The sequence below is a fragment of the Barbus barbus genome (genome assembly GCF_936440315.1).
Source record: "Barbus barbus genome assembly, chromosome: 19".
Lineage (NCBI taxonomy): Eukaryota > Metazoa > Chordata > Actinopteri > Cypriniformes > Cyprinidae > Barbus > Barbus barbus.
The window spans coordinates 4,393,264-4,405,400 of NC_136747.1; the positions used below are offsets into that span (position 1 = coordinate 4,393,264).

The window sequence follows — 12,137 nt, forward strand, 5'->3', positions numbered from 1 at the left end:
GCCCAAAGGGGGTACAAAAAGCTGTTCTATGACGATCAGACTCAGCTACTGGGACTTGATTGTACCCGCTGGCCAAATCTAACGTGGTAAACCAGCGGGCCCTTGTTAGGGAATCCAATGTCTCCTCAATGCGAGGCAACGGGAACGAATCTCTTCGGGTCTTTGCGTTAAGCTGACGGTAGTCTACGCACAAGCGGAGGCTACCATCCTTCTTCTTAACCAATACCAGTGGGGAAGCGTATGGGCTACAACTTTCCCGAATCACCTGGGCATCTAAGAGCTGACTAATGTGAGTCTTGACTAACTCATATTCAGATGGGGGGATACGTCTATAGCGCTGACGAACTGGAGTCTCATCCATTAAGGGAATTTCATGAGACAGAATGTCAGTGCAACCCAGATCTCCCTCACCAGTAGAAAACACGCTCTGGAATTCCCTAAGGAGAGCCCTTACCTGCCGCTGCTCCTCGTCAGACAACCCTTCGAGTTCTACACTTTCGACGTGCCCTACCCCGGATGCAACAATCCCCTCGCAGACTGCCATTCGAGTATTTACGACCGGACCCTCGGTCAGTCCGGAAGGTGAATCTACCAGAAACACCTCCCGCAGTTTCCCGAGGATCGTTGCAGGGTATAAGACAGCGTCGAGCACACCAACATTAACGATTGGCACACGGACAGTACCACTACCCACATGCACTAGAGACGGGGAGGCTAATAAGCCAACAGGTAACCCCGTCTCAAGGGGCTCGAATAATACGGTCTTACCACAAAAAATGGATGAACACGTTGCGGTCACGAATTTCAAAGAGCCACCTGGAACACGGCACACTCGACGCCCACGGACTTTTACATTACCTCCGCATGTAAGGACACCATCCACCCTTTGACAGGTTTGAAAGGCCTGAGACAATTCCGCCTCCTGCGTCACGAGTGGTAGCTCGAATAAGGTGGACCCGTACTGACCGAAAAGCTCACGGTAACAGCGACTAAGAACGTTCATTCCAAGGATGCCAGGAGTATTAGGGCTACCCCCGGGAGGATCACGGACCACCAATATTCCACACTCTGACACCATGCGACCGCACAGTTCAATTTCTAGTTCTATATACCCAATATAGGGAATTTCCAATCCGTTGGCTGCTCTGAGCTGCAACCAACGACATGACTGCAAACGATCCTGGCCCCATGGTTCAAACCATGACCTAAAACAACTCTCTGTAATGGTCGATACCATGGAGCCAGTATCGATCAAACAGGGCACTGGGACACCCCCTATAATAACGACGAGGTGCGGACATGAGGAGACTAAACGAGGCACTGATATGCCCTTATGAAAAACACGGGAGCCATGCATACCCCCAACCGGACTGTGGCTCGGTAGCCCGGTGGGAACTAGTTTTCCAACTGATCAGGGAAACCAGTCTTAACCGGCCCGACATTGCCAGAGGCCGAAGCAATCGGAGGGTGGACTGGAGGACCAGGAGAACGAGGTTGCCAATTACATTCCCGTGCAAAATGACCGGGCCGCTGACACCGTCAGCAAATCACAGACGCAGAACTGGGCGAACGACCGACGAACTGGGGGCTTTGACTACGGGCTAAAGTTTGGGTAAGCTGATCAAGTAGCTTTTGCTGCCGATTCAGCATTTCCCGTAATTCACCGAATTCCGATGAATGCTCCCTACGCCTGGGACTTAGTCCGGTATTACCTTGGACCCCCCATTGAATCCCGTGCACCAGGGGTGCAGATTGACTCCGCCCCCTTGCACTGCCCGGCATTCCCTCTCGTTCCCAACGGATAGCCTCCCCACGCACCTCTAATAGTGTTACAGCAGGCTGACGTCGTACCAATTGCTTTAGCTCCCTGCGTAAAGAATTATCTAATACGTATTCGATAAATTGATCCCTCACCATTACATCTGCATTTGAAATGACATATGGTGACTGTTGCTTAAGTTTATCAAACAGACCCAACAGTGCCAGGGAGAACTCTTGTAATGTTTCCCCCTCCAGTTGACGCCGCAAATAAAAAGCCTCTTGAAGTGCAACATAAGATTCGGCGCAACCATATAGCTCGCGCAGTGCTGAGACAATTCTTTCTGGATCATTTTTATCCATGCTAGGTCGATATTTTATTTCATCTCGCGCCTCTCCTTCGAGATGATCAAACAGAAAGAAAGCCTTTTCAGCTGTCGTCATGTTCCGCATACGCATACAAGCCTGAGCCTCCTCGACCCATCCCTCAATACCCATACCGGACCTGCCATTAAACTTTCGACAACGGCGTTCTCGCGGAATGTACATATATAAAGTAAACTTTTAAGTATAAAAGTGAAAAATGGGTGGGTTCAAACAAAAGGTGATATCTTCTAACTTGTGTGTCAGATCCAGGTGTAAATACCTGGAAATAAAAGCCGGCGTGTAAATCTCTTGTCTGATATTCATCTTTTGATGTCAAACCCAAATGTTTTCAGTCTACAGCAAAAATAAAGGAATTGGCCTCACTGTCCCAATACTTTTGGAGAGGAGTGTATGCTTGCGTGGATTAGGAAGTACTCCTGATTGGCTGGTGCCATGTTGTTGAATGAACCAATTAGCAATTAGTAAGAGTTTCATGCCTGAACTATGTCTTTATCACGCTGTAAAATGCCCCTCCTCACGCCCAAAACCAGTCGTCTGTGGATGAGACTCCGAAACAAGGACTGGTGGGACAATGCCCTGCTCCACTTCACAGTTCCAGAGTGAAAGGAGAGTTTTATAATGACAGGACACGCATTTATACAACACTTTATTCAAAAGGAAGCGTTACTGTCAGAGTCTTAACACAAAAGAGATGAAAGAGGCTCGGTTCATTAGGAGAATTTATTCAAAGAAACCTGATCAAAATTGATGTCATTACTTTGGGCCATGGATGTACTGTACTGGAAAGATAGTTAGTATTGCATAGGTTTATTAGTAAAATAACTGCAATGTAAAGAAAAAAACTGTAAAGAAAAAAAGATGCCAACTAGTTGTATTCTCAATGTTTACTACTGTAATGTTAAAAATATAATTGTATCTACTAAAAAGTGGGCCAATTTAATACTATACTAGTGCATTGATGTTAGTGTGCTTACTGCAAAGTATACTTGGAAAATATACCTGAATTTATGTAAAGCTGACTTGTTAGTATAAACATGAACATGAACATTTTAATAGTCTGCTCTATTAAAAAGCTGTAATCAGAACTAAACTAAACTATATTTAGAACCCTTAATTATACTTTTTATTAAGTACATCTTAATCAAAAGATTAAGTATAGGTCAAATATTGGGCCTGTCCCAATACCCACACCTGTCAGCTTTGCACTTGTCTACTTACATGACGTCTTTCGTTTATACATTTAATACTTTGCACTTTATTGGTCCCCTGTATGACACAATTTAATTGTGCTTCTAATTATGTAAAAAAAAAAAAAAAATGTACATACTCATATACAGTATCAATAAAATGTGCAACACTTTACATTTTACACAAGTTATGATATCTAATTGATATCTAAATGAATTAACTTACACTGCAAAGTTATTCTCAACATCTTGTGATTTAGGTGCATGTAAGTCCTGAACATGTATGATGAGATACACTTAAGTCTCAAATACCGTTCTGAAATGTGGATTTAGTGTGCATTAATAGCCATGAGCTTTGACCATTTTTTAGACCTGGGACACTTACTTACTGTCACGTGCAGATACTCTCAAGTGACCGAGACCACAAGTGTGGGTATTATAACAGGCCCATACTTATGCTTGTCTGTATACTTGCTGGTATGACAAAAGATTACTTAACTTTCATTTTAAATATATGTTTGAATAGCAAATATGAGGTAGACTTAAAGTATACTCTCTTACTTTAATAAAAGTATACTAATAGCATATTTAAATAAACTTATTTTTTGTAAGGGTAACTTATAAAAATAACTCTGCATTTCAGTGTGAGACTGACATCTAGTGGACATTTCAGTATGAGAGTTTACAGACTTACAGACAAACTTGTTTTGCACACGTCTCTCAAACACAGAACCAGGAAACTCAGTTAAAAGAAACTGAAACTGATCTGCTGTTGAGCTGTTGTTTGTGTGTCTGTTTTGCTGTAGACGGTGAAATGGCTGAAGCCGGTGTGTTTTCAGTGGAGCAGTTCTTGTGTCCAGTGTGTCTGGATCTCCTGAAGGATCCAGTGACCGTTCCCTGTGGACACAGTTACTGTATGAGCTGCATTACAGACTGCTGGGATCAAGAGGATCAGAAGAGAGTCTACAGCTGCCCTCAGTGCAGACAGACCTTCAGTCCAAGACCTGCTTTAGCTAGAAACACCATGCTAGCTGAAGTGGTGGAGAAACTGAAGAAGACCAAACTAACAGCTGCTGTTCCTGCTGGACCTGGAGACGTGGAGTGTGACATCTGTACTGGAAGAAAACACAAAGCTGTCAAGTCCTGTCTGGTGTGTCTGGAGTCTTACTGTCAAACTCATTTTGAGCGTCATGAGGAGTTTCACTCAGGAAAGAGACACAAAGTGACTGATGCCACTGGACGACTGCAGCAGATGATCTGCCATCAACATGATAAGCTTCTGGAGGTTTTCTGTCGTACTGACCAGCAATGTGTTTGCATGCTGTGTGCAATGGATGAACATCAAAACCATGAGACTGTATCAACTGCAGCAGAGAGAAAAGAGAAAGAGGTATGAAGTGAAATGAATGCGGACACTTCACGTGTTTCTCCTCACTGCAGTATCCAGCTGTATCATGGGTGCATCATGTGATCTACTCTCCCATTGGGAGAAAAAATTTTTCCCATAAATTTTTAAAATCAAACAGGCACCTTTTTACATGATGAATTTGTGATAGTTTTATGTAATAAGTCTCGGGTTTGCTTTTAATTTCTCCTCCAGAAACACTTGAAGGAGACACAGAGTGAAATCCAGCAGAGAATCCAGCAGAGACAGAAAGATCTTGAGCAGCTGAGAGCGGCTGTGGAGTCTCATAAGGTGAGTTTGGAGAAGAAGAGAAGTTTGAGACTCAGTTTGACTCTCCTCTTTCAGTCCCACTGAAGCCGCTGTGGCTCTCAGGCTGTGAGGAAGCAGTAAGAGCTGATTGTGATGTGTGTCTAACAGCGCTCTGCACAGACAGCAGTGGAGGACAGTGAGAGGATCTTTACTGAGCTCATCCGCTCCATTGAGAGAAGCCGCTCTGAGGTGACACAGCGGATCAGAGATCAGGAAAAGACTGCAGTGAGTCGAGCTGAAGGACAAATGGAGCGACTGGAGCAGGAGATTGATGATCTGAAGAAGAGAAACACTGAGCTGGAGCAGCTTTCACACACAGACGATCACATCCATTTCCTGCAGGTAACAGAGATCTAGAAAAAAAACAGAGTAGACTTTAGCAAGATCTGTGAGTCTTTAATTAACTGACATTTATTATCTGAAGCACACTGATTGACTGATTGAATAAGAAACATTCTGCTGCTGGGAATGTAGTCAGGAATATTGTGTCGTGATGTTGTTTTTACTGTAAAACTGGTTTCAGTCAGGTACTCTGCAGCAGTGAGGTGACCTGATGAAACATGCTAATAATAGAGACCAATACGCATTATATGACTCTTTTATTTGCCCAATTAAGCATTAAAATCATAGTCTTAAGCATGTTTAACCCTCTGGTACTCTTAGATCATTTTGTCCAATAATGTTTATATTTTGTTTGTTTATTCTTATTATTTTACTTTATTGGAATGGGACAAAGCTTGGTAAAGGTTTTGGCTCTTGCTACATGAACACACACCAAAAAATAAAAATAAATGAATGGACATGATTTGAAAAGGTTAAATGATCCTGAAACAAACAGTCACACTTGTACTCATCACAGACAAAAATATGATCTTGTAAATGGAAACAAATGGGAAACTAATTTCATCTAGAGGACACAATTGGGTCTGCAACCAAACATTTCACTTAAAGCTTGTGCTGTATATCAAGATGAAATTTAAAACACAACTTTTTAAGATGTATGGCTTTGATTTTCTCAGTTTTAGACCAGTGGTTCTCAAACCTCTCCATGAAGTACCCCCAGCACGGCACATTTTGTATGTCTCCCGATATCTGACACACACTTCAGGTCTTGCACTAATGAGCTGATGAGTTGAATCAGGTGTGATAGATGAGGGAGATGTACAGAATGTGCAGGACAGGTTTGAGAACCACTGTACAAAACATGTTTTAAGCCCGAGATACACGGCACGATTTCTGATTGGCCACGATTGTTTCACGATGCTAATCTTTCGTCTGGGAAAATCATGCAGCGTGTTTAGGGCTTTAGAGTAAAATATGTTTTGGAAAATTTCATATCAAATTTTTAAATAATATTTTTGTGCATTGTTCATAACAATAAACTTCTATAGATTTTTTTTTTTTTCTATTTGACTTTTTTCTACTTCTGAAAGAATCTGCCAAGTGTCTTTAGTTTCAGATAGAAATGTAGTTTTCAGGTCTTTGCTCAAACAGCGGTTAAGAGGTAATAAATTAATTATAATTACTGCATAAATATCATTTATAAACTTTAACCTAACCTGAAAATACAAAATATTAAAAACAAAACAAACTAAAAAATCTAACTAAAATATAATACATTCATTTCAATAAAATAATAAAAAAAATAATAAATAATGTGAGGATCACCAGAGGGTTAAACTTCTCTCAATGATGCATCATGACACAGTAAATATTTATTCACATATTATTTAATGCAGTGTTTTAAGTGGGCAGCTAAACATTACATTATTGAGGAATTAATTGAAAGAAAGCAGGTGTTTTTCTAGGCAGTCATGTTTGGAAGCTGGAACAAGAGACTTGTGAACTTTTACCAGAAATGTCTCTCACTCTATTTACTATTTCTTTGCACTCACTATTATTTTATAATTTCTTTTTTTTAAAAATCAGATGTTTTTCTGGTTTATTGATTGTTATTCCTGTAGAGTCTTCAGTCTCTCTCAGCTCCTCCTGAATCTACAGAAAACATCTCTGTCAGTTTCCTCTCTTCTTTTGATGCTGTGAGAGAATCTGTCCGTCAGCTGAGACACAAACTGGAGGATTTCTGCAAAGAGGAGATGAAAAAGATATCTGGTAAAATATTAGAGATTCATCTGCTGTCTGTAATGAGACAAACACCATCTAATATTATCATGAAAATGTTAGAAATGTCTGAGGAATGGATACAGGCATGGTTTTCTCTCTGTGTTTATATCTGTTATTTTCTCAGTCACTCACAGTAACATTGTTCCCAGGACCAGAGAGGACTTCCTACAATGTAAGTCACTAACAAACCTTCATTGGCCAAGCCCCGCCCATGAGGCCGTTTGACCGACATGTCAAACAACCAATCACAGTTCGTTTCGTTTCGGGGCGTGGAAATGTCGCCACAATAACAGACCGGTGTGTGAAACTCTCGATGTATTTTAAACGATTCTATGCCGCAAACTTTAAATATTTCACATACTTTTGAAAATCCAGCGTTTAGTTGAACCTGATAAGCGCTCGTCGTCTCATTTGTAAACACGACAGCTTTCTTCTTTCTTGAGCGAGTTTGGCGCCACGGCATCTTTGTTTCCCGGCGGACCGAAAATAAACGCGACACTCGCGTCTCCCGGAAATCCGGTTTAATTCAACCAGTCAGATGACGTCTTCGACATTCCTGAAGTGTTTCCAGAAAAGTTTCCGTGGGAGTGACTTCTGAGGCTGACCCTGTGTTACTTTGTGCCCCGTGCTGCCCAATAGTTCATTCATACTTTAATACTGACTGATCATCATAGCAACAATACAACAAATCCAGTACTTTTCTGAAAATGCAGCTTGACTTGTTTGTCTGTTCTGTCCAGATATCTGCAGCTTTCTGTGCTTGTGTGTGAATTGTAGACCTGCATGTGAATGTGTGAGCATTTGTGTTCATGTACAAGAAAAGAAAAGCATAACCAAATAAAATTAATCCATTTTCAAAAAAATCACTTTTTCAGTCTGAGCAAAGAGTTTTTTACAGTTTAACTTTAACAACCACTGATTACAGTTAGTTTTATGTGTTTATCTTCATCAGATTCCCATCAGTTCACTCTGGATCCAAACACTGCACATAAACTCCTCCGTCTGTCTGAAGGGAACAGAGTGGTGACTGACACTGAGACACCTCAGCCGTATCCTGATCATCCAGACAGATTTGATCGTTATCTTCAGGTGTTGTGTAGAGAGAGTGTGAGTGGACGCTGTTACTGGGAGATTGAGTGGAGTGGGAGTTATGTGGATATATCAGTGTCATATAAGAGCATCAGCAGGAAGGGATCTGGTGATGAGTGTTTGTTTGGATATAATGATCAGTCCTGGAGTTTGTTCTGTACAGCCTTGGTGAGTATTATTGATTAAAACATTTAAAAATCAAAATACCTTCGTTTTGACAAGTAGGCCTACTGTATACATCTGAATATTTGATGTAGTATTGCACCGTGATATCAGATATAAATTTGAGTAAATGTCATACGAATGAATGAATGAAGCCATCTAGAGCGGATCAAAGGCCAGAGACTCTTACTGACTCATAAATCGCTTTATCAAGTATGGAGCTTATAATTGAACAAAACTGAATATAATGTGGCATTTAACATAGTTCTGGATTTGAATTTTTTAAAACTTGAATAATGTATATTTGAAATTAAACAACTGCGACCGGGAGGGGATATGTTCGGTTCACTTAGGCTAGTTTTGTCCTGGCCACAACATATTAACTCGTGGGAGTGTGATAATATGTTGGGGCCACCAGATATATATATATATATGTCTATGGAGGGAACAACCATAGATATACTAAATGCCTCATTTTTTTATTGTATATAATGAACAATTTACATTCAAGAATATAATAAACTGTTACAAACATGGTATTCATATTTCCTGGAAAAAAACAACAACAAAAAAACAAAACAAACAAAACATAAGGAGGGTATACATCAATAATCACAATAAAAAAGAGGAGTTTAGTTCTTTGAATATGTTCATAGTTCAGGTTTCTTTCCGATTTGAAAGGCCTTGAAGAGTTTCTAAATAAATCCTTAGATCAACTTTGAAGTGGGAGATATTGGGCTTCCTTTCTGGCCATTTACATTTGTGTATATAAAACCTACCTAATAATATTAGAAGATTTGACATAAAGATGTGACTCTTATCCATATCTTTATCAAAATAAAATATCTCTTTTTCTTATATTAATTTTAGATCCACTCAACCTAGTAAATACATATTCAACATCAATCCAGAAAAATTGAACATACATACATTAAAAAAAAAGATGCAAAACAGTCAAAAAACACAACATTCAGAAAGATCAGCTCTATATCTCTTGAGAAAATGGTTAGTTGGATAAATTATGTGTATAATTGTAAAGTAAACTTCATTAACGTTATTTGTGACACAGAATTTGTTGTTATAAGTCCAAATCAATTTCCAGTTGATATTTTCAAAGTGATTATTCCAGAAGTACTTACTTCGAAATGTTGCAGGGCAATGAATCAAACATCTAAAAAATGTATTATTACATCTTAATATCTATCTTTGATATCAATAGCGTTTAATAAGACTCTTTTTTAAATGTTGATGGTTTAGATTCACTGAAGCCCTTTAAAAGCCGTAGAAATCCTGCTGGAATTGCATCGATTACAAAACAATATTCACGTGGAGGTATTGGAATATCACATTTCTCAAGAAATGCAGTATATGTAAGTAAATATCCTTCATCATTTATCAACTGTGAGACCATTAAAATATCATTTTTAACCCAATTAGTATAGAAAATTGATTTGTTCTTATATTTAATATATTTATTATTCCAAATGATCTGCCTATGAGGAGAAAAGTTATGTTTGTATATAAGAATCCAATATAAAAGAGTCTGTCTATGAAAATGAGAACTTAAAGGGGAGTTTGTTGACCTCAAAATCACACTCAAAAGAAACTCTATGCCACCAACTTTTTCAAAGATAAGATTTGGAATTATATACCATATCTCATCTTTATGTTTAATATAATGTTTAATCCAGTTCAACTTGAAAATTGTATTAGATGTAACAAAATCAATCACATTCAGGCCTCCTTGATTATACAAATGACATCAATTATTTTTATTTAAATAGTGAGGCTTGTTTATGCTAAAATTATGTTTTACAGTATCAAAGGCTTTATATATATCTATAAATAAAATGTAGCTGTCATCATTTATATAATCCTTATAATCAATTAAATCTAAGATTAATCTAATATTATTGCTAATATGTCGTCCTTGCATAAAGCCTGACTGACTATCATCTATGATTGTATCTAAACATAACTTTATTCTTTGAGCAAAAATGTGGGACAACAATTTTGTATCATTATTAATTAATGTTATAGGCCTCCAATTGTCAAGAAGCAAACAATCCTTATTAGGTTTAGGTAACAATGTAATTAGGCCTCGACACATAGATGGGGGGAGCTTACGGGCTTCTATAGCTTCCTTAAAAACCAATAACAAAACTTCAGAGATCTTGGAATACTTTATAAAATTCACCTGTTAAGCCATCATTCCCCGGGGATTTATTGTCTTTTCACTTACTAATATTCTTTTTTAATTCTTCTAAGGATATATCTCGATCACAAACTTCTTTCTGAGTTTCGTCAATACCTTGTGCAACATTTTTAATATGAGAAAGAAAATTTGAAATATGGCTACTTTGTTCAGAATATAATTTTTTATAGAAATCTTCCACAAAATCAGAAATTGTTTATCTGCTTCGGATATCTGCTCATTAATTTTAAGTTTATATATATTATTAACACTAATATTTATTTTGTCTAAATTATGAAAATATTTGGTATTCTTTTCACCATGTTCTATCCATTTCCGTCTAGAACGAATGAAGGCCCCCCGTGCCAAAGTTTGATCGATATTATCCAATTCAGATTGTAATTCAATTAACATATTAATATCAGCTTGTGTTTGCTCATCCTTTTCATAAATAAGAATAATTTCCTTAAGTACTCTGTCTTGTCTCATTATTTTTTCCTTGGATAATTCTTTTCCCCTTTTAATTGCCATATTAAAAAACCGAGGGTTCTATTTTTGTTTCTTCCACATCATCTAATAATTCACTGGAAATAAGCCAAAAATCAATCCTGGATCTCTTAGATAAATCTTTGTTGTTCCAAGTGAACTGGATTTTTTAGTCTCCACACATCACAACAGTTTAAGTGCAAACAAAGATGATTAAATTCTCCATAAGTGCCTCTTAAGGATCTTTGAGGATGACAGTCTTTAATAGGATCATTTATGCAGTTCCAGTCGCCCCCAAATATTAGTTTAGCATTAATAAAATAATTTAACAAGGCATTTATTTTTTCTTCAAATTCAGCAAAAAGAAGTGTTTCTTTGGCTGTTATTATGGCCATATATATTACCTAAAATAAAAATATCCTCCATAAATTCAACAACTAAAATGATCCATCTTCCTGAGTCATGAACTACATTTTTTAGGCTTTTCCCCTGAAAGGAGCTCTTTAATATAGCAACACCCGCTGATTTACTGTTTCCATAAGACATCCATATATTGTCTCCCCACTGATTTTTCCAGAAATTAAAATCTGAGGCTAAAGCATGTGTTTCTTATAAAAAATAAAAATCTGCCTTGAAAGATTTACAAAACAAAAAAACAGCTTTCCTCTTAATCTGTTCTCGTATACCCCTCACATTAAACTGATAAAGGTAAGAACTGAAAGCAGGCTCAGTACTGGTAGAAAAGAATTGCATCGCTAACTTTTAAGACTAATCTAAGAAAGCTATGTAGCTGGCCTCAGTATATAAAACATATAGATCACAGTTATAAAACAGATGGGCCATGGCATGTACAGTACCAAAAAAGTGCTGATCAGTCACAAGTAGCATGATGACGTTTCTGTCATCCATACAAATGGGAAAATAATTGAGTACATAATATCCTTACATGTACACTCTAAAAACTGCTGGGTTAAAAACAACCCAATTTGGGTTATTTGGCAACCCAGCGCTGGGTTATTTTAACCCAGCAAGTTGG

General features: G+C 38.2%; 1 protein-coding gene across 1 annotated transcript in view; it reads left to right on the forward strand.

The window, feature by feature from the left end:
* Nucleotides 1-4,081: 4,081 nt before the first annotated feature.
* Nucleotides 4,082-12,137, forward strand: part of LOC306885334 (tripartite motif-containing protein 16-like) — a 44,847-nt gene continuing 36,791 nt past the window's right edge. Inside the window, exons 1-6 of the mRNA XM_079441788.1 lie at nt 4,082-4,722; nt 4,933-5,028; nt 5,155-5,388; nt 7,011-7,158; nt 7,295-7,342; nt 8,123-8,400. Coding sequence (XP_079297914.1) covers nt 4,147-4,722; nt 4,933-5,028; nt 5,155-5,388; nt 7,011-7,158; nt 7,295-7,342; nt 8,123-8,400 — 1,380 coding nt within the window. The 5' untranslated portion in view covers nt 4,082-4,146. The remainder of the gene's footprint in view (nt 4,723-4,932; nt 5,029-5,154; nt 5,389-7,010; nt 7,159-7,294; nt 7,343-8,122; nt 8,401-12,137) is intronic.